We start from the raw sequence: 27,998 nt of genomic DNA, 5'->3' as shown, positions 1-27,998 counted from the left end.
AAGAGTCGCTGTTTTAACTCCGTTTTTAAAGATAAGGACACTAAATCAAAAGTTTTAAATATTCACCACAAGGTTCCAAAGACGATGCAAACTACGTAAGAATTCTGTGGCACTAAGTCCCCAGGACTGCTCATTGGACTCTGGGATCTTCACATAGTGAAGTCACTTCAAGGGCTGTTGTTCTCAGGCTTTATGAACACAGAAGGTTAAGTCATTTCAAATAAATCAGAGACTTTCTAAATAAGCCAGCCTTTTTTCAAAAGGCAAATGAATCCCGTTTATGCATAAGTTATCAGGATTAGAATTACTTGGTTTTCTTTCAAATTTTAACTTTTTTTCCACTTCAGCAGAATAGTTTAATATATAATGATCTACTTATTCCTTAATTTCAAACTTTTTTGGGTACGATTTCATCTGTGGCCATGTAATTCCTTCAATTCATGGAAATACTCTGTAAATATTCCATTGTTTACTGTAAAACGAGTCCTAAAATATAAATGAGGTTTATAGATTTAAGAGGCTCAATTCCCAGTGCAGTAAAAACTGCATCTAGGGGCACCTGGGTGGCTCAGTTGGTTAAGCGACTGCCTTCAGCTCAGGTCATGGTCCCAGGGACCTGCATCGGGCTCCCTGCTCGGCGGGAAGCCTGCTTCTCTCTTTCCCACTCCCCCTGCTTGTGTTCCCTCTCTCACTATCTCTCTCTCTCTGTCAAATAAATAAATAAAATCTTTAAAAAAAAACAAAACTGCATCTAAAAAGAGATGCACAACCATATCATAGAAATTGGGGTGAGGGAGACCATGTAAAATGTCAGCAAATGCCTAAGGTGTTTGATAAATGATTTTTTCCTAAGCCCTGGTTTCATGGAAAGTTAAAAGGGGCTCTGGGCAGAAAGGGTTCCGTGATCTGATGTTTGAGCAGTAGTGGGTTACTGTAACAGGCTTCTTCACTGCTGGACTTTATCATGCTATCACGCGGCTCCTGGTGGAGTTTCCCAGGACTCAATGCGCGGCACTGCCAAACTCACTTCGTGGCAGAACCTTTTTCATGAAGAATATTTTATAACCTGTGTTTCTTACCAAGCACTTCGGGAAAGGCTGCAGTAGACATGCCTGGACTTAATGAATCATATTTTACAAAGGGTTCCCATTTCAGAGTCAAATAATCACCTCCCGTAATGAATTTTAAATAATTTTTAATTCGCTTATAGTGAGTGAATGTAAAATTTTTCAAGAACGTGTATATATTAACAAATAAACCTGAGTTAACATTTTCCCCATAATTAAAGGCCCTGCCCAAACTCAACCATGGCTGTCCAGGTTGTAAATGTCTCGCTCATGGGCATAGCCTTCTTCCACCACCAGCGTGGCCGGTCTGGACAGGTACCCCCCCACCCCCCACCAGGCTGGCAGGTCCCAAGGGCACACAGACCACCCTTCTGGCCTGTCTCCTGACTGTGCACACTGGGTTTTCTCCCTCATCTACAGCAAGGCTATTCACAGCTCAGTTGTACCATGGCATAGGATTTTCTTTTCTGGCCCGCACACATATATCCTTTAAAAATTCTTCCCTTTCCTTCATACTTTGGCTCAGTTGTTTCAGAAACTTCTTTTTCTCCGTTTGTTCCTTCTGCTCCTGAAACCCTCAACTGAAACTCTAAATCATGTCTGAAAAGTATACAAGTTCTCCTCGTCACATGGCTATTATGGAAAAGGAAAGCCATCCATTTTGGGTGAGAAAAGACAGATGAGCCAGTGCCATCAAGCGTGGAGCTCCCTTTTCAATACTCAACGATCCTTTGAGAAACTCCTTAAGTCTCTTATTTCTTCTTACTTAAACTACTTTTTATTGTTTAAGACACTACTTGTTCATACTGTCCTATACTTTTTACATTACATATGCACACCACATTCACTACAGTGTAAAATCAGTGGGTTTTTATTGACTTTCCCAGGAACCTGAAGACATATATCGTATCCGTAGGAAAAAGGGAGTTCCAAGGAAGGTGGTAACGACCTTTGGAAGGTAACACATTTACAAAGTCTGAGACCACCACGGATCAGCACATTTCCTCCACTTTACGCTTTCCTATCATGCTTCACTTCTGGGCAGGAACAATAAATCGCTTCTTTCTTCTCGTCCTCATCTTCCCTCAAAAACCTCCCTGCCTCTCCATAAGGAGAGGACTGATGATAGACTGGATGGACTGATGATAGGCCAACTGGAAACAGTGTTCACTAAAACACTGTATGTAAGCCACATTGGGACTCTCTTGTATTAGTTGCTGTGAGGTAATATATAAGTCTATTACACAAACAGTGACCAAATACTAATTTACCAAATACATTATTTACAGAAGATAAAAAGGTTAATTGATGTCAGAAAGGTCTCCTGGGCAGAACTGCACACATGCTCTAGATCTGTGGGGTTTTTTGTTTGTCAAAAAGCTTGGCCCATGACTGCCATGCCTGACACAATTACAGTTGGCTAATGATAAAAACCTAGTTTGGCTTATGGTCTTTTTACCCTGTCACATGGTAAGAAACTGTATCAAAGAAATGGCAAGAACAAAGATACATTTCCAAGTGTTTAGGGCCTGCCACAGTCTTTGGGGGCTGACTCCTTGCTGCAGTGGGATCACTCTCCTACAGAATGAATAGCATCTGACACCCCACCCACCCACCCCCAACCCGCCGCCAAAAGGCAGACCGCCCCCCTCCCCGGCCAAGAGAAGGCAGAACAAAGGAGCAAGCAAACACATGAAGCAGTTTTATCCTTTTTCTTTTTACCCAATGCCTGACTTCCCTACAAAACCACTTCTGTAAGCTGACCAGTGGATATTTAGTCACATACTATTTCAAAGTAAGAGAGCGCCTCTAGGAGGAAGCTCATCTGCATGATCTAGGAAATGAGGCTGGGAGGACTACAGTTGTTAATTAATAACACCGGCCATAGAGGGCGCTGATTGGCATATATTTAGGAAGGCATTTGTCCTTTTCTCCACGCATAAATTTACTTTAAGATTCCATAAAAAGAAGTTTTGCAAATACAAGGTTTTATTAATTATCCGCATTAAAATGCTCAAGTTAATCCAAAAGAGCTGTAATTCATACGTGTAAACTGTTCCGATGAGCAATACAACAAATGCGAAGCCCCACACTGCTTGGGGAGTCAGAACACCCAACAATATAAACTGCCCTAAATTACTGGAGTTTCACTAAAACAGAAAAGCCCAAAGAACTCTGCTCTACGTAACAGAAACTATACTACTCAAAAAGAAAAAACCAAACCTTTATTAATCAGACGTAATTTGACATTTTCAGTCAGAGTACGGTAGCATTTTATCCACTGAGAAACCGACCGGTTTCTTGAGCAGTACCTTTCTAAAACACAGAAACCAACCCAAATCGAAAGTAGGCCCCTTCTACAATGTGTAATTTCTTCACTCTGATGGAATGCAACAAAACATCTTGCCCTTGGGTTGCTCAGTTTCAGCCCAAACAAATGCAAATGGCATGTCGGCTGACAGCTGTTTGGTAAGGCTCCCCTACACGACCTGCATGCTTTACTTTTTTCCGTGAAACTCGGGATGAAAGGCAGAAGGCAGGAAGAGAATTAATGTAGCATACAGTCTAAAGGCAACGCTACAACCGTGATTAAGTAGAAAAGTTAAAAGGCACAGATTTTCCACAGCTTCGCTGCGTGCAACCCATCCGTGTAACAAGTTGACAGGCCTAGCGCGTCAGCTCCATCATCCCCTCCGACAGCTAAAACGCAGCACTGCATCCCTTTTCAGAGAAAATTTGCGTCTGCACCATGAAGCGTTGTACATTATTTCTTAGCACTGCAGGGGGCTCAAGTCCATATGGAACCTTCACAAATATTACCACAGATCAAACCAGCAGCGTTGGGAGGCAGATTTGACATACCTATTTAAATGAACAGCAGGGGTCCTCGGGCAGCCTCGGGCTGCGGGGGCAGCTCGGCGGAGCGCCAGCCGCAGCTCCATTAGTCAGCAAAGACACACTCTACATTTATCATTCATTTCATTTCTGCCAGGGCAAGAAGCTCATTTGCCCAAGGTCAACAAAAAGCGAAAAGAAGGTTTTCTTTTTTTTCCCCCAGAAATAAATGTACCTGACAAGTGGGGATTTTGTCCTTTGGGTCTGTGGAGCACAAATAAACACCAGAGAGTTCTAAAAGAGCCGAGTGAATGTGTGCCTGGGATTCAAGCAACCTGAAAGCTGACTGAGGATGGGGAAGCCCAGTGAGTGTTTTTGCAACTTTTAAAAATCGTATTGTGAAGAAAATAAAACTTGACATCGTGTTCTTAAGGTAACACGGGTCCTGTTGTCAAAAATCGGGTATTAGCATCTAGCCATTTTATTCATAGCACCCTAGGGAACCCCCAAATTTGCACGCTACCAAACACAGTTCTGAAACAACAACAGAAAGCTGTTCCCAGTACACTCAAACACAGATGCAAGTCACGGTGTAATAAAACCATTTCTTAGGTCTTTTGGAGGCACAAATTCTAGACTCCTAATGCTGCACTTGCCTCTGAAAGGCAAAAACTGTGTATGAATAAACAGAAAGTACAGACGACATTTTGACTCTCTCCGTGGTCAATGCCTTACAGCCCCTGACAGCAGCACATACTCGTCCCCTTTCCAGCTTCGCACCTTACCTTCTGTGCATGCATTATTACTCAGTGGAGCACTTACCTCCCAAAACAATCTCAATTTGCAAGAACCAGCATTTTAAGGCCAAACCATCCTGATACAAATTCTATGATGTTTATTTACCTTTAGCAAAAATGAATTAATAATACATACAGTCTTTCGACATACTGCCTTACCTCTAGAGGTCTTAGTTTCGCACAATAGGAAACATACTAGGTAAATCCTGAAGCCGAACAAAATATCTGGTACAGTCACTTAGCTTACAGTTCATATTAATCACTGATGTAATATACTTACATGCATTAATGAATAATACGACTGTTTGCCAGTGTAAAAGAGAAAATGAAATGGACGGCCATCTTCTCCCCACTGGATTGCTAATAAAAAGCCAGATGAAAACAAATAAACAAAAATAAAAATTAATGCCGAGAGAGACCAAATAGCTATGTTTAACTGAAGTTAGGAGACATGTCTACAATTCTGATTAACTTTTAAAATGACAAAACAGCATTAATATTTAGAATTTTAATATTTAGTTCAGCATGTTTAATGTGCATGCAAACTATTTAGGATATTTAATATTCCACACTCATTAACACAAAACAATGTTTGTATCTGATAATATTCCTGTATATTTCATCATGAGAATTCTAGAACTTGTTTTAAATAAACACACATAAAATAGCAAAAATCATCTCGTTGGAACAAAAAAAATCTAGGTTTAGCTATAAATACAACACACTCCCATATTCTTAAAAAGGGAAACTGATAAAGTAATGACGTCATACATTCAGGAAATTAGGAAAAGGCATAATAAAACAACAAAGAAAAAAAACTAAATGGATTTTTCCATGCCACATTATTTGCTCCAACTCTGTGGTGACATACCTCCGAGAGTTTAAATGTCTAAAACAGAAGGGGCCCCCACAAGGTGTTATGTGTAATTCCTTTTGAAATACAGATGGTCATTCACATCTAATAAACACCAAACAAACTGAGGAATGAAGTCACTGTAGTAAATGAACCAAACCTGAGTCCACATCCTTTGCCCTTATTTCTACCGAGTTGTTTCTTGGTTAACCATTTGTGGGAACTTCAATATGTTAAAGGTATACTCCTCTGTCAATTACAGAAGTTGAAAACTCTTTTCTTCCAATCTGTCACTTTTTTTAAAAAGATTATTTTTTAGAGAAAGCATCTTTCTTTTTTTTTTTTAAGGATGAGGTGCTTTATCTTTTTTTTTTTCCCCATGGGGAGGGTGTGTGAGACAAACACAGACAGCCTTAATGTGTTGAAATCCTGTGTCACCCACCTTTTAATTCGGCTTACAGTTGTCTTTCATTGTCAAGAAGTTTAAAATTTATGTATGTATACTGTAGAATCTGTCACTTTCCTCTATGGCACGGTTTATCAGCTGTTTCTCACTATCATCCCTACTAAAGAGCCTTGTTAGACATCTTTTTCCTAATTGCCTTACTCCCCATGAAACTTCAATACCACCAATATATTGTGGATCTGCTGATGTACACGGTGGCCCTTTGGAGGGCTGTAAACATTCTAACAGCTCAGACTTTTCTCATCTCCTATGAATCCATTTATGCCCCCCCGGGGACAACATCACTCCTATGGAGAGAGCATGCTTTAAGACTTTAGGCTTTCTAGAAACTATTTTCCTATATTTTCTTCTGGAAAAAAAAATTTTTTCATGTTCAGAAATTTCATTTGTCTGAAATCTATGTTCATCAGGCAGAAATCCAAGTTATTACCTTGTCCAGCAAAGAGAATCTTTATCCCATCAGTTTTTTGATACTATACTCTTCTGTTGAGTAATCTTTTTTTAAAGATTAATTTGAGAGAGAGAGAGTGTGTGAGAGAGCACTCGAGCGAGCAGGAGCAGGGGTAGGGGCAAAAGGAGAAGGAGAGAGAATCTCAAGCAGACTCCACGCCGAGCACAGAGCCCAAAGGGGGGCTCGATCTCATGACCCCGAGATCACGAACTGAGCCAAAACCAAGAGTCCGACGCTTAACCACCCAGGCGCTCCACTACGCTCTTGTGTTGAAATACCACCTGTACAATAAATAGAATACTTCTGCTTCTGAGGATAACTGACATTACACATAGGTCACTTTAAGTGAATATATTTAAAACAAAGACCAAAATTTCATAGTAAATTAGGAAGAAAAGTCTTGATAGGGATTTTAGCTTAAAAAAGAAAAACAGATTCTTATATGCCAATGGTTGTGGATGAATTAAATACTTCTCCAACATCATTTTCACACACTTCATGAAATCCTGCATATTTTCCAATATTTATAACTTCACTATGCAATCCATTTGCTCTGTATCGTTAAAGCAGTCAGTTAGAAAGCGCCTAAAAAAGACAAATATCATGGTTGCAGATAAGACTCTACTGTAAAAGTTGGGAGGGGTTTCTGAGTTGGGTCTCATTTCATGTGTGAGAGTGTGAGCATATAGAGGTGTGTGTGTATATACTTGATTTCATAATACTTCATTCAATCTAAGATGTCACAGATTTTAAGATGTCCCATCATGTATCTTATACAAAGAAGGAAAGAAAAAGTGATCATCATGGTTTACATTAATTGTAAAATGAATCCTGTTGTCAAATTGTTAAAACTGAAAACTGTTTTAGAATTCACAAAATGTGGTATAAACAAACATGCTAATGCTGAATAATCTCGTCCACAGGTTGGTCTGTCAGAATACTGCACCACTACCACCATCTGATTAAAATAAGCTTTTGCTGCATTTTGATAGCTGGTAGGGTAAGGTTGCTACATTATCCTTACTTCTTTTTAAAAATTTTTCTCTGCTTCTTGCACATTCACTCTTTCAAATAAAGTTTATAAATATCTCCCAAAAGTCCTACCAGGACTTTGATTCAAATTATACATGTTTGTTCATAATTTTTAAGGAAATAACTTTGCAGTATCTTTCTTTACAGGAACATGGAATCTTTTTTCTATTTAGGCTTTCAGCTATGAGCTTTAAGTTTCATAATTTTCTACATAAAAACTCTTGCATATTTTTGTAAGTTTTATCTGTATTTTAGTTTTTGTTGTTCTTGACACTGCCCCCTCATTTAACTATGTTTTCTATAAAATTAACTTTATGCAATATACCCTTCTTTCACTATTTTTTCAACAAACTTTTTCTTTAGAGCAGTTCACAGCAAAGTTGAGAGGAAGACAGAGATTTCCCATGTACCATCTTTGCTCCCACATATGCATAGCCACCTCCATTATAAACATCCCCTAACAGTGTGGTACCTTTGTTACAAGTGATACGCCTACTCGCTCTGGCGCATCATTATCACCCTAAGTCCATAGTTAACATTAGGGTTCACTCTTGTTATACACTCGGTGGGTTTGGGCCCACCACTATAATACTATACAGAGTAATTTCAGTGCCCCAAGGATCCTCTGTGCTCCACCTACTGCCCTATAAACATCTGTCTGCAGGTTTCTGTGTGGCCTTAAGTGTTCAACCCCTCTGGATAAATACCAAGGAACACAAATGCTGGATCATATGGGAAGAGTTATGTTTAGTTTTGTAAGAAACCGCCAAACTCTCTTTAAAAGTGGCTGTACCATTTTTGTAGTCCCAAGAGCTCCTGTTGCTCATCGTCCTTGGCACAATTTGGTGGTGTCAGTGTTCTGGATTTTGGCCATTCTAACAGGTATGTAGTGATATCTCACTGTTGCTTTAATTGGCATTTCCCTGATGTGAAGCATCTTGTCATATGTTTGCCATGTATATATCTTCTGTGGTATCTATTAAGAACTTTGGCCAATTTTTAAATTGGGTCATTGGTTTTCTTACTGTTGAGTTTAAGAATTCCTTGTCTATTGTGGATAACAGTCCTTTATCAATATGTCTTTTCCAAATATTTTCTACAATCTGTGACTTGTCTTTTCATTCTCTTGACAGTGTCTTTCTCATAGCAGAAAATTTGAATTTTAATGAAATCCAGCTTCTCCTTTGGTGTTGTATCTAAAAAGCCATGGCCAAACCCAAGGTCTTCTGGGTTATTAACTACTGATTCAATTTCTTTAAATGATATAGGCCTATTCAAATTGTCTACTTCTGGTGTAAGTTTTGGCAGATTGTATCTAACCTACAAGGAAATGGTCCATTTCATGTAGGTTATTGTATCTGTAGGCATAGAGTTGTTCATGGTATTCCTTGATTATCCTTTTAATGTCCCTGGGATCCCTTTCTTTCATTTCTGGTACTAGTAATCTGTGTCCACACTCCTTTCTTTCAGTTAGCCTGACTAGAGGCTCATCGATTTTATTGATAAAACTGACATATAAAATCTATTATCAAAGAACCAGTTTTTGTTGATTTTCTCCACTGATTTCCTGTTTTCAACTTCACTAACTTCTGCTATAATTTTTATCATTTTTTCTTCTACTTACTTTGGATTTAATTTGCTCTTCTTTATCTAGTTTCCTAAGATGGAAGCTTAGATAAGTGATTTTAGATCTTCTTTTCTACTATACGCATTCACAATGCTATAAATTTCCCTCTGAACACATCTTTTTATTCTTTTTATAAAGATTAAATATTAGAATTCCCTTGCCAGAGGCAAGGCTGAAGTTGACTGTTCTAGACTCTTTCAGTACATTTACCTATGTCTACCTACTGAAATACAGAGGACTGTCTGCATGTTTTTTAAAAACACAAATGGTATTAAGCTGTATTTACACTACATACTTCCTATAGACAATTTGTCTTCCCCTGCCCCCAAAATTCATGTCGGAACCTAATCCTCAATGTGCTGGTATTTTGGTATGGGGTCTTTGGGAGGTGACCGGGTCATACGGGCAAAGCCCTCATAAATAGGATGAGTGCCCTCACAGAGGGAACCCCAGAGATCCTGGGTCCCTTCGCCATGTGAGGACACAGGGAAAGACAGTGGTCTATGAACCAGGAAGCAGGCTCTCACCTGCTGTCTTGATTTTGGACTTCCCAGCCTCCAGAACTAGGAGAAATAAATTTCTTTGGTTTGTAAGCTACCGAGAGTATGGTAACCTGAATGGACTAGGACAACACTACACCATTTTCACTTCCTTTTCTCACCCAACAGTGTGTCTCATCTGTACCGATACAACTGGAACTACCTTTTTCTCTCTTTTTGGGGGGGATTGAGAGACAGAAAGCGAGGGAGAGAGAGAGAGAGCGGAAGTATGTGTGAATGAGGGGGGAGTAGTAGGGCAGAGGGAGAGGAGAGAGAGGATCTTAAGCAGGCTCCAGTGTCAGTGCGGAGCCCGACACAAGGCTCGATCTCACAACCCTGAGATCATGACCTGACCCAAAATCAAGAGCTGGCCGCTTAACCGAGACTGAGCCACTCAGGCACCCCTGAAACTACCTCTCTCTTGATTATCAGCATATTACTCCACAGTAGAATTCTGTGACAGTTTAGTTAGCTACCCTAATTGGTAAATGTTTAGATGGTTTCTAATTTTTTGCTGACACATAATATTTATAATTTCTAATCTGGTAAGTGTAATGATCTATCATTGTTTTATAAAACATTGTTTCTGATCTGATAATTTCCTGTGTTTACTGGTTACTTGTATTTTCATTTATGAATTGCCTATTTTGTCAGATGCTTAACTGACTGAGCCATCCAGGTACCCCTGTTGCTTGCTTTTTAAATTTATACTGTCTTTTTTCCAAAGAGAAGTTCTGAATTTTAAAATAGATAATTTATTGATCTTTGTCCTTTTCATTTTATGACTTAAGGACATAATATTATCCATTATTTGATAGTTGTATGTTTATCCTTCAACTAGTCACTTTAATTCTATTCTAGAATGTAAATTTCTTAATTCCAAAATCATAAATAAACTTTTAAGTCTTGAGCCAATTCTGTCATGTTCTGGATACACTCTATTTTTTTTAAATTCCATTGAGTAGATTAAGAAATAGGACACTTCTGGGGCACCTGGGTGGCGCAGCTGGTTGGGTGCCCAGCTCTTGGTTTCAGCTCAGGCCGTGGTCTTGGAGTTGTGGGATCAAGCCCTGTGTTGGGCTTCACGCTCAGCGCAGAGTCTGCTTGATATGTTCTGTCCCTCTCTTTGCCCCTCCTGCTTGTGCTCGCTCTCTAAAATAAATAGGTAAATCTTAAAAAAAAAAAAAAAAAAAGGACACTTCTGTCCACAGAAATGCAGACGCCTACTTCCATCTATTTTTTAAAGACTGCTACAAAAATAAAACAGAAAATGAGAATCCAAATGTTCAGCTAAAGAAAATTCATCCTTACCAAAACCAATGACAAAACAGAAGGAAAGTGAAATGCAACACTCCAAACTGAATTAAATATTTTCAAACAAGCATTTGGGTTTACTGGAGAACACTCTGAATCAAATCTTCAAAATATGAGCTCATAATGGACAACTAAAAGAAATGAAACAACTTGATTAAACTCGGAAAAAACAGGAAAAAAAGCTAAAATCATTAGAAATGTAGACTGACTTATAAATTACCCAAAGAAGAAGTAGATTAAAAACATTATAAAGGACACTGGAGAAAAAGTAGAAAAACAGTCAAGAAAATGAAGATGAGACCCAAAAAAAAGGGAAGATGAATCAGAGACAGACTGCAGTTGAAGTGGAAAACAACCAAAGAAGGAATAACATTTATATAATTGGAGTCCCAAGGGGCAAAACAGAAAGTGGAACAGAACTAGTATTTGTAACTATTAAAAAAAACCTTTCTGGGTGTAAAGGACTTGAATCTATGATACTGAAAGACCTCATCGGCAGCAGAGTAAGCTAACTTTTTTTTTTTTAAAGACTTTATTTATTTGACAGAGAGATACAAAGCGAGAGAGGGAACACAAGCAGGGGGAGTGGGAGAGGGAGAAGCAGGCTTCCTGCCGAGCAGGGAGCCTGATGTGGGGCTCGATCCCAGGATCCCAACCTGAGCCAAAGGCAGATGCTTAATGACTGACCCACCCAGGCGCCCCAGTAAGCTAACTCTTAATAATCAACTCAACATCATACTTCCACAAAGCTACTCAACAAAGATAAAGAATCCTTAGGACCACCAGGGAAAAAGATTAAATGACTTATAAGGAAAGAATAACTAGACTGATCTAAGACTTCTTAAAAACAACAAAGCAAGACAACTATAGCAAGCACTTTCAGGAAAGTGTGAACCAAAGATCTTTCCCTCCAGCCTAGCTGTCCTTCAAGTATCAAGGCTATAGGAAAATAATTTTAAACACGTAAGTGCTCAAGAAATTTTGTAATCTATGAGACCTCTTTGAAGAATCTTTTAGAAAATGAACTCCATTCAACCAAGGATGACAAGGTAAACTTTAGCAAAAGGAGTTTCATAATTTAATTATAGATGTAAAATTAGAACAAAGATGAGTAAGAAGTGTATACAAAGAAATGATGGAAAAAACAGAATACACATGGGATACATATTTTTCTATGTGTATATGTAGATATGTATTTTTAAAGCTGGAATTCAATGTTTTTAAAACAGTTCCTGTCCACCAAAATACATACAGGCAGAGAAAAATCACAATTTATTTGTTACCAATGTGATTATCATGTTACTTAAATCATCATTACACTCCATTCCATACTGACTTGTGTGGATTTGGCCACCAAGTTGTCAACTGGCAGGATGCTCATATCATTCTGCACAATTAGCATTTTGCCCTTTACCTATACTGTGGCATGTTTTTATGACAGTACTACTTAAGGGGCACCTGGGTGGCTCAGTTGGTTAAGCATCCGACTCTTGATTTCGACTCAGGTCATGATCTCAGATAGAGCCCCAGGTCAGGCTCTGTGCTCAGCGTGGAGTGGGCTTGAGATTCTTTCCCCTCCTCCCTTTCCTTCCCGCTCTGCTCCTCTGCCCCACTCCCTGCTCGCGTTCTCTCTCTCTTGCGTGCTCTAAAATAAAAATCTTAAAAAAAAAAAAAAGTATCATTTAAAAAAATTAGAACTCATAATTTGAATATTTTTAATATTCAGATATGCAAATAATGATATTCTACTGTAAGTCTAATATAGATTTTAGTTTGTGGTTTGTATTTTCTGGATGGGCAATCCTAACATCTGTGAATAATAACTGACTTATTCCTAACCTCTCTACCTTTTTTAATCCCACTGGTTAAGCCTTTCAAAGCAATACTGAATACCAGAGGCAAGTGTGGGCATACTTATCTTATTCCTGAACGTAAGGTAAAGTAATCCAGTGGTATGTTTTTTAATTTAATGTGTTTCTGTTTCTCCTGATAGTTTTTCTCAAACTAATAAAGTTTCTTTTTTCTAGATTAAGACTTTCATCAAAAAATAAATGCTGAATTTTGTTTAATGACCTTTTTTTATCTAGGAAAAGATTTATTCCCTGACTCAAATAACACACTAATAAATTCCTAATATTAAACCATCCTTATATTCCTGGGGGTAAAAAGGTCCTCTGGTATATTCTCTTAATATAATGCTTTATTTGGTTTGCTGTCATTTTATTTAATGAGATGAGACTAGACTACAGGTTTTTCTGCAGTTCACGTCCAGATCTAGTAATTGTGTGAGCCTATAAAGTGAACCTGCAGATTTTATTTTTTCTACTCTGCAACAGTTCACATAATATAAAAATTCAAGCTTTTACAAGTATGAGAGAACTCAAAGAACCTCTGGGCCTGGTGCTTCTCTGGTTAGATCTCTGATTACCTTTGACTTCTCCAGCTTTTAGTCTAACCAATATTCTCCCTAAGACAATTACTACCTGTTTGAGAGTCAGGGAGGTGTGGCAGTGCTTCGGAGTCGAGACTGTCAGGGCCTACCTACATCCTACCTCAGCCACTTCCTTGCAGGCTTGCAGTTTTATTCTCTCAGTCAGATTGACTTCTTGGGTGTTCAGAACGATTTGATATTTATCTAGCTGTGATTGAGGGACGAAGCAAGCTTACGGTCCCCCTACTCCTCCACCATCTTAACTCCTCCCCCCTGCCTCAGCCACTTCCCTAGCTGTGTGTTCTTGGAAGATTACTCTCCAGGTTTTAATTCCTTCATCTGTAAAATGGGGAACATGATAGTATCTACTTAATAAAACTGTGGTGAAGATTATGAATAAATACATACAAAGCATTTAGAACTGTTGCCTGGCCCACTCTACGTTTCAATAAATACTAGTTATTAATTAGGATATACATATTTTAAAGATTTTATTTATTTATTTGTCAGAGAATGAGTGAGAGAGAGAGCTCAAGCAAGGGGAGCGGCAGGCAGAGGGAGAAGCGGGCTCCCTGCTGAGCAAGGGCCCTGGGATCATGACCTGAGCCGAAGGAAGATGCCTAACCAACTGAGCCACCCAGGCGTCCCTATTAATTAGGATATTTTTCAAATTAATTAGAATAAAGCTACTATTAAAACTATCCTCTGAATGTTATTTAAAATGATTAATATTGTCCTAAATTTTATGTTTTCTTTTTTCCTTGACCAGACTTGCCAGAAGTTGATCAATTTCATTGGCTTTTTCGAAGAACTAGTTGGTTTTATTTATCCTACCTCAAAATTTCTTCATTCATCAACTTAGTTCCTTTCCTACCTTCTTGAAATGAATACTGAGTTCATTTATTTCTAGTATCTGTTAATGTCTCATAAATACGTTTGCTTCTGCATAATACCTGTCTCTGCATAATACCTGTCTATATCCCGTAGAGTTTGATATGAATTGTTCTCATCTTTCCACATTTCTATATAATCTGTGATTTCCATTCTGATTTCCTCTTTAATCCAACAGTTTTATGGTTCTATTGATTTGAAGTCAGAAGATCTATCATTTCTACTTTTTGGAATTTTTTAGATTTTCTCTATGAACTATTACATCATAATTCTATTAATATTCCATTAGCATCCATATAGAAAAATGTATTCTTTGTACTTGTATGTGTAGCTATAAAATCATACTGTGTTATTCAAATTCTTTAGAGCCTTACTTAACAGCTTTTGCTATGAACATTTCAATGCTAAATGCATGGTACAAAAAGATTCATGGTCATCAAATCCACTTAAAGGGTATTAGATTCTATCAATATCAATTAAAATTCTTATCTCATCGAACCACTCCTCGACCCCCCTGAATTCCATTTCATCTAGTGTTAGGCGCTATTCCTTGCATCTGTCATCAATCTGGCATATATCTTTGTTTTTTCCGATATTTTTATCACTTGCCTTAAACAGTAGAGCAGGATTTTTATGTTAACTCAATCTGGAAGCTTCTATCCTTTAATAAAGGAAGTAACGGCACTTTACAAGCATCATAATCTATTCAAATCTAAATTTCACTGATATTTTTTAACATAAAAAATTAGTTTGTCTTATGTTTACAAAGTACAGCAAAATTGGTAGGTAGGTGGCAAAAAATATTTTGCTAATTCTAAAGGAATCCTGTCTAAATATAGTTAACTGCAATATGTAATAAAATCCTACCAATACTGACATAGTTCCAAAATAACAGGAGCATTTTGCAGGGATGTCTAGACATTTCAGTTGTTACATTCTAGCTGATAGTAATAACAAACTTCTAATACTGAGAAGCTGGTATGATTTGAAAGAAACAGTTTCAGAGGGGCAGAGGTATAAGAGATGTAAAGAGACAAAGAGATCAAAGACATGTAAGTGAGGAGACTGTGAGGCTGAAAAACAGAGAAGCCACTAAAAATAAGAAAAAACAGTTACCACATTTACAGAAAAGCCATTAAGTTTCTATGTCTTGTATATACAGTTTTATTTCAATAAAGTTGAGCTGCATCTTTAAAACTGATGTGCAGTTGTAACACAGCCTTCATTTATTATCTCCCCAAGAGCTATCAATTGAAATGATGTTATAGTTTATAATCAACTATGTCAAAGAAATGAGGAAATATAAAAGACTATTTATAGAAAAACCCCTAATTTTTATAACAAGATTCAAAATAAAAGTTATCATTTCAAGCGGCGAAGGGACGCCTGGGTGGCTCAGTCGGTTAAGTGTCTGCCTTCAGCTCAAGTCATGATCCCAGGGTCCTGGGATCGAGCTCCACGTCAGGCTCCCTGCTCGGCAGGGAGTCTGCTTCTCCCTCTGCCCCTCCTCATGCCCTCTGCCTCTGCTTCGCCCTCTGCTCCTGCTCTCTCTCACTCATTCTCAAATAAATAAATAAAATCTTAAAAAAAAAAAGAATGCCTAGCTTTGAACACAGGTTAAGACTTAGCAGAAATATCAGTGCAAAACAAGTACATTTTTTATTGAAATATCTGCTCTCTTACCAATCTCCACTGAATTGGCTCTAAAAGATACTGAGTAATGCCGCCTACACAATGAGCATCTGTGGCTACCAGGCTCTCCTCTAGGAAATCTACACATCTTTGCTGCAGAGTTACATGCTTACTAAGAGTCAGCTGTGTCCATTCCCAAACCTGTTTATTACAATTATATTTATTTCTGTAATTACATGAATTAAGTATTACATAAACAGATGAAATATGAGTGGAAACAGAAAAGAGTTTTCGCTGCTGTGAAAACTAAGTTGAATGCTTTAGAAAAACTGAAAGGCAAGTTACTAAAAAAAAAAAAGTTTACTCCACTTCAGTGTGGTTAGAGGAAAAATCTGTAGAAATATAGAAATATTCTACACTCAGATTTCTTAGAAAGTTTAAGTTCTTTGCTCCACTATGAGGAAACCAAAACTAAAAAACTTTGATGATGTGTCAGTGACAGCAGGGTTATGCAAAAGAAACAGGGAGAAACAGATATCTGCTTAAAGAAAAAACCCTCTAGGGTTGTAGCAAAAGATTGATGAATAAATATAAATTTATACTGAGTGTTTTTAAGAAGTAATTTCTAGTTTTAGTACTTAAAAAAAAGGTTTTTTTAAAAGTAGGCTCAATGCCCAGCATGGAGCCCAATGTGGGGCTTGAACTCATGACCCTCGAGATCAAGACCTGAGCTGAGATCAAGAGTCCAAGGCTTGACCCGCTGAAACACCCTAGCTTTAGTACTTTTTAAATTAACTGATAACTACCACCAGTCCACGTTGGCTAACAGGCTTTTAATGTAAACTGGAAAATAGTAAATATATTATTTCCCGGCAAACTTAAAGCCTGTATATGTTTTCTTCAAAACTGAATTTTACACATTTAAGAGATAAAGAGAAAATCTTAAAAGAAGCCAGAGAAAACAGAGGTCCAGGCAAGAATGATGGCTAACTGCTTATCAGAAACAATGCAAGACAAAAGACAATGTAATCATATCAATAAAGGAAAGACAAAAAAAGGGGGGTCTATATTCAGTGAAAATATGCTTCCGAAATGAACAAAAATTTTAAATTTTCAAATAAAAAAAGTTGAATTAGTCTCCAGCAGATCTGTACCAACCTCTTCCTCAAAAAAGCATATTAGAATGTGAATAAATGAGTGTGACATTAGAATAGGCATAAACTCTAACCTGATCTAATTATAATATTATTTAATTAAAAAGAAATAATCTATAAATTCCAGTCATTTATTGTTAGTTATAAAATATCACTGACCGACCTCACAACTGCCACAACACAGGGGTGGGTCTCCACCATATGTGGGCGACTGCTGATATGTAACATAACACTGTGGTAAAGGAAGAATGCTCATTCATTCTTGAGCAAACTTACCTCTTTGTTTTGGAAAAATCTGTTCAGGATGCTGTAAAATAAATTACAATGAATTAGATTATTACTGTAACATATTATAAACCTAAGTGAAATTTTAAAAAATATTAATGAAGAGAACTACCTTCATTATTGGCCTGGCTTGCTTCTCAAACAAACCACTTGGAAAAAGGTAAGCAACAGCTCTCTGAAAACATATAACAAATATAACAAAGGTTAATTAACAACTGTTATAAACATAAGTTAACGTTATGACTAATAGTTCCTGAGTTCCTACATGCCAGATATCAAACTAAGAGTTTCATATACATTATCTCATCTTAGAATCTTTTAAACAGGAGAAAAAATTACCACATACACATCCCCCAAAGAAAAAATTACTTGTAACTATTATTAATAATCTTCAAGTGTCAGTTTCAAACATGAATGTGATACCACAAATCTCTCTTTTAAAAGCAAACGAGAGGTGCTCCTACAAACTCTGTGGTAATGTGCTCAAGAGTACCCCTTCGAACTCCCCATTGGCAGTGCAAATGTCAAAGACCGAATACTGAAAAGAGGAGGCTCCAAGCCTCATGCACTGCGATAGCCCCAAGGTTTCTGATGCTCTTTGAACTCTTCCTAGAAGTTTTGAGAGGTTTTTATACTACATTTTTCCAACCAAGTTCTCTTAAATGTCTGTTTCTCAATGGGGATGCCATGGCATTTTGAGTGTGACAGCTCTGTTGTAGGCAGCCCTGCCCTTCCCCTGTCCTGCAGGTCACTTAACACCCCTGGCCCTTCTCCACCATCTATGCCAGTAATATCCCCAGTGCCTGGGGCACCTGGGTGGCTCAGTTGTTAAGCATCTGCCTTCAGCTCAGGTCATGATCCCAGGGTCCTGGGATCGAGCCCCACATTGGGCTCCCTGCTCGGCGGGAAGCCTGCTTCTCCCTCTCCCACTCCCCCTGCTTGTGTTCCCTCTCTCGCTGTGTCTCTCTCTGTCAAATAAATAAAATCTTAAAAAAAAAAAAAAAAAAAAAATCCCCAGCGCCTGTGACGAATCTCACCCCCACACATTTCCAAAAGCCCCTCACCTCCTAGTACTGCCACCAACTTGACAACTGTGTAAGCCATGACAGCGTCTTCTCGAACACCACTCCTCACAATTAAAAGCAAACCACATGCATTTTCATTTCTCTTGAATGGTGTCAGAAGAGAAGTCTGTGGCCTTGGATCTTATTAGCACTGTATCTGAACTCTAAATGAACTGGCAGCTCACATAAACCCAGTGCTGTTCTTTTAGAGAGGCTGTTCTCAGGATGGACCTCTCTGCCCACCCACACAGTAAATGCGCTAGACCAGATTTCACCCCTGAAAGTTAGGGACCTGTAACTTGGGGCTTATCAATTCAGTTATCTTAGGGAGCCCATCTCTGGGTCAAGCTTCATTCTCTCATTCGGCCTTTTGGCAATAAAACGGACACTAAAGAAACCCTTAGATCACATATCCGAGTGCTAATTTTGTGAACATTTTTTAAAACCAGGGACTCCTCTGCCTTTCCTTCTCTGAGGGAGAAAAGGTGGACTTTTTAGTAAGTCATGTTGAGACAACTGACTGCCATTAGGAAAAAGATAAAAGTGGATGCAAACCAGACACTGTACATGAGAATGAACTGCAGATGGGTCAGAAAGCTAAACACAGAAAATCAAATCAAACAAGTACAAGAAGAAAACAGGGCGAATTCCTTTATATAAGCTATACCCCCACAGGCAAAACCAACATCATCACAGGTGATTCACTGATTTATAACAACAAAATATTAGAAACACCCCCCCTATAAGGTTGGCTGCATAAATGAGGGCACATCCATGCCATCAAGCACTCTAGCCATAAAAAAAGATTGATAAAAGCAAGACGCAAAGTAAATGTACTCAGAGTGTGACCTTTGGTGTAAGAAAAAGAAATAAGAAAATACATATAGGAATAGGGGAAAATATACATAGGTTTCTTTCCACAAGGAAGGGTACAGTGGAAACTAATAAAAATCATCATTTATTAAGGGGTGGGCGGCAGCAGGGTGAGGGCCAGGGGATGAGTAAGGCTTCCCTAGGTATGCCTTTATTCAGCTGAAAGTCAAAGCCTGAATATGCTTTATATATTAAAGACTAAAATTTTCAAAAACAAACTCTAAAGATTAATACAAACAAAAACAAATAAATCGCAAACAAAAACAAATAAACCTAATTTCTAATGACAAAAAAGAATAGCAAAGAAATCTTCAACTTTACTCGGAAGGCTTATTGTTAGTAATATTAATAATAAAATTCTGAAACATTCTCTGTATATTATAGCATAAAGTAAATAAATGTATTAATTGTATGGTGACCAAAATGTTACTGTAGGAGAAGAGATACAAACATAAAAGAAGAAATGTAATGTTAAGTTTGAATTAGACAAATCAATACATATTTGTGATCTTTAAAAAATATTATTTCCTGGATTATTCCTATAATATTTAAAAGATAGTACTTTTTAGTTCTGTCCCCTGAAAGAGCACAGATGCAATGAAACTCTAAAAGCAATGAGTGGCCCCTAGTATCCAATCTTGGTTTCTAAATACAATTTCCTAGTATAAGGAACAGAGTATCTTAGAGAAATGATTAATTCTAGGCCTAAAGCAGGAAAAGTGCAAAATAAGCCTAAGATACCTTCCTGTGTCAGGAAACAAGGAAGTGCTCAAAAGGACACAGAAGCCAGCTTCAAGCAGCTCCCACTGGCCACATTTGGGACAATGTGAACATCAAAGAACAATGATGATGCCTGGTAACACACTCAATACATACATGTCAAAGAGTGCGCCTCTACACACTCACTCACTCACTCTCTCTCTCCAGGGTTCTGAAGGACGGGGCAAGGAGAAAAGGAAGGCCTTTTTATGAAACAATACCAGTTAATAAAAGTAGACGGTATGGCAGAAGTAGAAAATCACTGTTTTATAAGTTCCAAAGTAATCCAATTTCAGCCAAGGAGCACCAGTGGATGACAAAGTCATTGGCTGAAAGGTTACTAGGGAATAGAATATAGAATAGAACCCCAAATAATCACCCTACAGATAACTTAGTTACAAGGGGAAAAAATTACTTTTACAATAGAGAGGTCTACTGGTCACCAAGGGGTCAGATGTACAATCAATAGTGGGACAAACTCATTATGTACCTCCTGGTGTGAGGGAACAGGAAGTATACAATATCACATAAGTATTACCCTTTATACATTCTAAATCTAATCACAAGAAAGCAAGTAGAAAGCCATAATGTGGACAACTGTATAAGACAAGTGGTCTGGATTCTACAAAACTAGCTAGTTATAAAGACATTTTAGGGAAAACTGAGGAAATTTAAATATAGACTATAGAATATATGACATTGTAGAATTATTGTAATTGTATTAGATATAATAGTGGTATCGTGGAAAAATGGTATAAAGGATGTATGTACTTAGAGGTAAATGCTGATACATATAGGGGTTACGTGTTATGATACTGCATTTTCAACGCTCACTCAAAATAAGTTTTATATATACAGAGAAAGGAAATGTGGCAAAATATTTAACAATTGGCAAATCTATATGAAAGGTATATATGTGCGTGTGTGTTTGTATTCATTGAAGATTCAAGTTTTCTGGAAATCTGAAAAATTTCAAAATAAAAAGCTGGGGAAAATGTTAAAAATTAAAAAATAAGTCAGTTGGGTCTTTCCAAACCTAACCTGTCTCAGCAGGGTTACCATGAGCCTACAGCACCTGTGGGCCAGGTGGCCTTCAGGTCTGGTTCCCACAGTCAGTCATGGCAGCCCCAAGGCTGGTCAGACATTTTAGCCAAGGGGCTACTGACTCAAGGCCTGGGTGAGAATATTAGCAGTACAGTGAAGTACAACTCCGCATCCTGGGGTAAGCACGCAAGGATCACGGGGGCGGAAGTCCAAAAACTTTCAACTCAGGTTCAAGCTGTCACTGGCATCATTTCAAATATAAAAATTACTAGTAGCCTAGCTGACTACTGAAAAGAGTTCAAGAAGGCAATGAAAATGTAAAGAATTCATTCCGCAGCTAAATTTCTCATGAAAACTAAGATATAGACAAGTCACCAGGAAGTTAATCAGTAGAACTTGAAAATAAAGCATCAATTGCAAAGGGTGTCTAGGTCTTAAGGGAATCTCTGTATTAACTTAAAAACAAGTTAATATTTGGTGGAAATTAAAAAAAAAAATCTCACCTAAGAATAAATTAACACATATTTACTAATTCATAATTCTTCACCATATTAAGTGATCATGTTGATTTTATTTATTTATTTTAGAGAGAACATGCAATGCAGGGGGGAGGGCAGGAGCAGAGGGGAGGGCAGAAGCAGAGGAAGAGGGACAAGCAGACTTGGTGCTGAGCGTAAGCAAGACACAGGACTCAATCTCACGACCCTGAGATCATGACCTGAGCCAAAACCAAGAGTCGGACGCTCAACCGACTAAGCCACCCAGGCACCCCTAGGTGATAATAATAACACAACCAACTATATTATACTAACTATATCATACTATACTATATACTCTATTACTAATTACTGATATGGCGTGTACAATGTACTATGCTATACAGTACCAACTATATTATATTTGTACTGAACTATATTAGGTGCTGTACTGAGTACTGTGGAGAAGGTCCATAGAGCAAGACACCATGTTAGATAAACAGCAAAATCACAAATTCAGTAAAAACAATGAAAAACAAAGGATGGCAGGAAAAGGAACAAAAGAAGAAACGGTACATAAGATAAAACCGCTTTTTTTCCCCCAAATCTGTATTGCATCTTTTATACCAAATTATGAGGAATATACTTTCTAATTCCAGTGGAGTTACAACACAGTGTTCTATTAGTCATAAACTGGTTACTTTTTAACCAAACAGAAGATAGAAAACAGGAAAGGCACACTAGGAGTGTGCGTTCTGTCATCTGTTCAGCATGCATGGGACAGTGCGACCACAACCTAACCTATCACTTCCATTTATCTCCTATAGGCACTCTAAATTGATTTCTTCCAAATTCCGAGGCAAAGGACTACCTGGATTTTATGAAAAAACAATTTTGTTGGCTTTCCAGGCCTGAAACAGTTGTTAAAACTCAAGTAGGTAAATACCATTTTGAAAAAAAGTTTTTATAGGAAGAAGAGAATTCTGAGTGTGAGTATGAAGTTGAGCAGCCAGCCCACTGCCGTGTTTTGGGCAGAGCATCATGTGCTGTAACGTAGGAAAACGCTTACTCTCGCTGCACTTCAGAATTCAGAACAGAGGGAGTGGTGAACGTCTAAATAACATAAGACCCTTACTATGTCCTATAACCATAAAAATATTCTCCGGTAACACCATTCCCAGTGATTCTAACTTGTAAGGACATCAGCTTTATCTAGTTGTTGTAGGGATTAAATAAGGTATTTGCAAAAGCACAACATCTCGCATGCACTAGATAAATGTGAGCTATACAAAAATGTTCTATGTGAAACACTTCTCCACATTATTTTAAGACTTAAAGTGGCAAAGCTAGAACCTGAACCTCCTGAAATTTAATATCTGAATGTGCTCTTCCCTGCTGAGGTCAGGGAGGCAACCTAGGTCTCTCGGAAAACGGACTTACTTCTACACTGGCATGAAGGACGTTCAGCTAGTTAGTGGTAAAATTAGGAGAAAAGCCCGACTGTGCCCAAAGGAAAAGAAACTGACCATTTACTGTGAATCAGTTTTACCTTGATCAATTTTATTCAACAAATATTCATCGCACCTAAGTTCTAGGGACTCAGAGAGTTTAGGAAGCTACTGTTCCTGACGGAATTCCAGCAGCGGAGACAGATGCACACATAATCTCAAACATGGGGGTTACTGTCAGAGTACACATGAGGTAACATGGCTTGGTACAGGACCTGTGCTGCAACTATTTCTAGGTTACGCGGAGGGAAATAAGGTTAAGTGGTCATGACCTTTTCTCAGCAATTACTTTTCATCTGGCTTTTCTTAGCAGTCACTTGTTCCTTGCCAAGTCAGGTCCTTTACATACTGTTTTCTCTGCCTGGAATACCATCATTCTACTTCTCCATTTAACATATTCCTGTTTGTCTTTTGAGACCTAGCTCCAAGGCCAGCCCTCCTGAGCGACCTCCCCTGACTCCCCGGGGGCTCTGTCATTTCCCTTCTTTGTTTATACCTGTTGGAGCGCTCTCCACACTTGTCTACTGCCCTACCACGTCAGTCACACTGGGCAGACAGAGCCCTCAGGTCTCTCCAGCACCACACCGTCTGGCCAGTCTGTTCTCTCCCCATCCTTCTCCCCTGGCTTGAACTTCCACACTTTTTGCAGCAATCGTAAAGGCTGATGCTCACCTCCTTTCCTTTACATACCAATTCCTGCCCTGTGTGTGAACCACCTACACAAGACTTCCAGTGTCACCCAGGCCGATAAACCACTCTCAATTCCCACATCCATCCTTAGAAGCACATACCCACTTCCTCAACGACCTTACTCTTTAGCTCAAGGATTTCAATCAGGCCTCACCATAATTCCGCTCCTGTGATTGCTTGGCCTCACCAAGCCTCCCGTTGGAGCCTCATGACCTATAGGTCTCTTCCACAGAAGGTTGCTGTCTTCCCCTCACAGCCATGTTCCTACCTCTCTCCAAGTTCTTCCCTGGTCTCTTGTAAACACATCTCTGCTCCTCCCTTAAATGCTAGTTCCCTCAGAGTGCCATCTCTGATTCTCCTCCTGTAGAGCAAATTCATGTGGAGAGAGGCTAAACTTCTTTCTCTAGTTTCCAAACCATTCCCAACTGTCAGCTGTGTTTGGGATTGTTCCACTAAAGTTATCCTAACAGCACAGTCATAGCTGCTCCTCAAATAACTTACTTTTGCCTTCTTACAGTTCTTTCTCCCAGGCCCTGTTACCAATTCTTTGGATTTTACCTTGGTCACATGTAGAGGGGTGCTCTCGAAGGCCAAGGACCTTGGTTTCTTAGTCACTGATTTCCCACCCCAACTTCGGCAGGTACCACAGTCCCCCTTATTCGCGGAGGATACATTCCAAGACCCTCAGAAGCTGCCTAAAGCCGCAGATAGTACTGATCTCTATATATACTATGCTTTTTCCTATACATACATGCCTATGATAAAGTTTAATTTATAAATTAGATACAGTAAGAGATTAACAATAAAATAACAATATACTGCAATAAAAGTTATGTGAATGTGGTCTCTTTCTCAAAATGCATTACTGTATTGTACTAACATCTTCTTGTGATGGTATGAGATGATAAAATGCCTACATGATGTGATAATGTGAAGCGAATGATGGAGGCACTGTGATGTAATGTTAGACTACTAGTGACCTTTTGATATGTCAGAGGGGGATCATCTGCTTCTGGACAGATAACTGAAACCACAGAAAGCAAAACCACAGATAGCAGGGGAATATAGTACTCAAAGGATAAAGAAGCAAACTGATTGCAGAGTCCTTGAGTGAATCAACTAGAAAATACAACACTTTATAGATAATTGGGGACATTTAAACACAGGTTAATATATAAATGATCCCATACTGCATTACAGACTATATTCAAATTAATTTTATTAAATGTGATAATGGTATTGTGGTTATATAGGCAAGTATCCTAATTTTTTGGAGATGTATACTCAAGTATGTAGGGGTAAAGCATCATGTTTGTAATTGACTTTAAAAGAAAATAGTTCAGGGGCGCATGGGTGGCTCAGTTGGTTAGACTCAGGTCATGATCTCTGGGTCCTAGGATCAAGCCCTGGGTCAGGCTTCCTACTCAGCAGGGAGTCTACTTCTCCCTCTCCCTCTGACCACCCCCCCCGCACCGGCCCCCAGGTTCTCTAATAAATAAATAAAATCTTTTAAAAAAAAAGAAAGAGAAAGAAAATAGTTCAGCCACAAAATATACAGGGGAAGCAAATATGGCAAATGTTAAGTTATTTAAACTAGGTGATGGTCATAGGGCATGCATTATACAATTATTTCTCCTTTTCTGTATGAATGAAATTTCACAAGTATACAAATTAATGTTTACTGCTATTGCTATTAGCCTAGAATATTTCAGGTTTTCAATTTTCAATTCCTACTCCCACGTAATATACATACACATATACATATATCCATGTGTGTGTACACAGATATATATACACACACAAGTCATGAATCTTTTGCTCTTCTATAATTGAATAACCGAACAACTGAAATTGTTTTAGTAAACCTGCTGTTTCTGTCAGATAAAAGCAACCGTTTCCTACACTTCTAAATTTCCATTTACTCTTAGTGTATTTTTGAACTGTTTTCAAAACCAATTCTTCAGGTATTTGGAATCATGTCACTGAAAAACAATATAAAAATGAAACTGCAGAATGGCAATACTTGTACTTCCCAAGTGTTCCCTTTCTTTCAAATAACACAAGGCAAGAAATGCAAATTCTTGCTTTGGGGGAAATGACGGAGCAATCCTCTGGTCAACACAGTCCGAAAGAACTTTCTCTGATGATGGAAATATTCTATAATCTGTGCTGGCTGATATGACAGTCTGTAGCCCATGCGGTTGTTGTGCACTTGATATGTGGCTAGTGTGACTAAAGAACTAAACTTTAATGTTAGTTAATATTAACTACCTGCAAACAATCCCACGCAGCTAGTGGCCACCACACAGCTCTAGACGATTTTAACCAAAGCCTTCATGCAGTATGGATAGCACTGCACTGATGTTACCATTGTGTATCTCAAACTTCATTAAACTGTTACAAAGTTATAAAGTCTGTGATTTAATTTTACTGGTCTAACCTAACAAACATATACCCACTTTCATAAGAGAGAATATCAACAACCAAAACATCTTTGAATAGAAGATTTCTATGATGAATCTGGTCATGATAGCCATTCCTCATTTTTTCTTCCATGAGGTGAGAGCATTTGAATACTCTGTGATTTGATTCCCTGGGGGTTTGAATGGGGAACTCAGTATCATGGAAACCATATGGAAAGCTGAATTTCCTGACATCTCTCTTGGCACCACTGAGGCCCTCTGCTACTAACCAGTATGACTAACTTACTTTGTCTAAGGCGAGAGCACTTGGATTCTACACCTCATTTCAGCCTGGATTTCAATGCTGGGGTAGGAAGTAGAGATATTTACATACAGGAAGTTGCAGGAAAATGTAGGTATACACACAAACACTCAAAAGGGGCAAAAATGAAAGTAACATCACAAAAGACTCCAGATACCCAATTAGTCTTCTTGTAGTGTTTATTAATTCAGGACAGCCCCCATTGTCCTCTCCTCACCTCCCGTCCTCTGTTGTTCCTTTCCACAGTTAATCTTAACTTGCTACTGGAAAGAAAAAGATATAAATAGGGGCACCTGAGTGGCTCAGTTGTTAAGCGTCTGCCTTTGGCTCAGGTCATGATCCCAGGGTCCTGGGATCGAGCCCCGCATTGGGCTCCCTGCTCCGCGGAAAGCCTGCTTCCCCCACTCCCACTCCCTCTGCTTGTGTTCCCTCTCTCGCTGTGTCTCTCTCTGTCAAATAAATAAATAAAATCTTAAAAAAAATGTATATATATAAATATCCAGTTGTGACCAATACTGAAAACTCCTGCTTGTTTTGCACCTCTTTTCTCCCCAAAAACAAAGCAAAAGGAAGAAAAAAACAACCAAACATAATGACAAAAATGACAAGCATCCACCTCTTTCTTGTAGCCTTGGAATGCCTACCTGAAGGAACAAGGTCATCCTCCAGAGCTCCTGAAGACAGAGGCTTGTCTGCAGCATGCCCTTCAGGGAACACTCCAGCCAGACTTTGCAGGGCCTTCAGTCCAGGTCCACAGTAACTGTCCCCACCACCATCTTAAAGGCAAGAATGGGGAGGGGAGGAAGGTGTGCATCACCTTTCTCTCTAAAGTCTGCTGCTGGTAGTGACACGGCTTTTGGACATTCTCCACGTTTGCAAAGTATGAGAACACATGTGCTGCAGTCTGTTGTTCCAGCACCCACCTCACCAGTATGGTCTCACTGAAGTCACTGCCATCTCGTTACTAGAAGCTCTGCATCAGCTCTGAGGGCACTGGCCCCTGCAACGGGAGCAAGACCCACCAGGGAGCACGACAGCCTTCCTGCTTCCTGTCTTTCAGAGCGTCTTCTTATCCTAGGAGCCCCAATGATAAGATTTCGCCTTTCCTGACCAGGATTACTCCGTGGTAATTCAAAGCCAGGCTAGAAGAAGTTAGCTCAGTGGCAGACACATCCCACATCCATAAAGGGGTCTGTTAGGGCCTAGTGACTTCACACCTATTTTAGTAGAAAGGCATTTGTGCAAGCCCTTCCAAATATGGCATTTAACTCTCCACTTCTCTCCATACCCCCACTAATTTGCCCCTTTGGCTTCCTCAATCGGTTTCTATTAAAAGCCACAGGCTCCAGAGACTTCCTCAAGCTCTCCTTGTAGATGGCAGACAACTTCATCCTCACTCCTTACAATTGACAGCCTCTGTCCCACACTGGAAAAACATTTCATGAAAGATAAAGTCTTCCATGGGCTGATCTCTTGAGTCCTTGGG

General features: G+C 38.8%; 1 protein-coding gene across 2 annotated transcripts in view; it reads right to left on the bottom strand.

Moving 5' to 3' along the window:
* MRPS9 (mitochondrial ribosomal protein S9) overlaps window positions 1-27,998 on the bottom strand; it is a 61,465-nt gene that overhangs the window by 14,594 nt on the left and 18,873 nt on the right. For both annotated transcript variants that reach the window (XM_035001867.1, XM_035001868.1), the window contains exons 3-5: window positions 17,487-17,549; window positions 17,366-17,396; window positions 4,980-5,059 (exon numbers count right to left, since the gene is read on the bottom strand). In XM_035001867.1, coding sequence (XP_034857758.1) covers window positions 4,980-5,059; window positions 17,366-17,396; window positions 17,487-17,549 — 174 coding nt within the window. The remainder of the gene's footprint in view (window positions 1-4,979; window positions 5,060-17,365; window positions 17,397-17,486; window positions 17,550-27,998) is intronic.

The sequence above is a fragment of the Mirounga leonina genome, unplaced genomic scaffold (genome assembly GCF_011800145.1).
Source record: "Mirounga leonina isolate KUSES-001 unplaced genomic scaffold, KU_Mleo_1.0 Mir_125, whole genome shotgun sequence".
NCBI classification, from domain to species: Eukaryota; Metazoa; Chordata; class Mammalia; order Carnivora; family Phocidae; genus Mirounga; species Mirounga leonina.
This window is presented reverse-complemented; position numbering and strand designations above follow the sequence as displayed.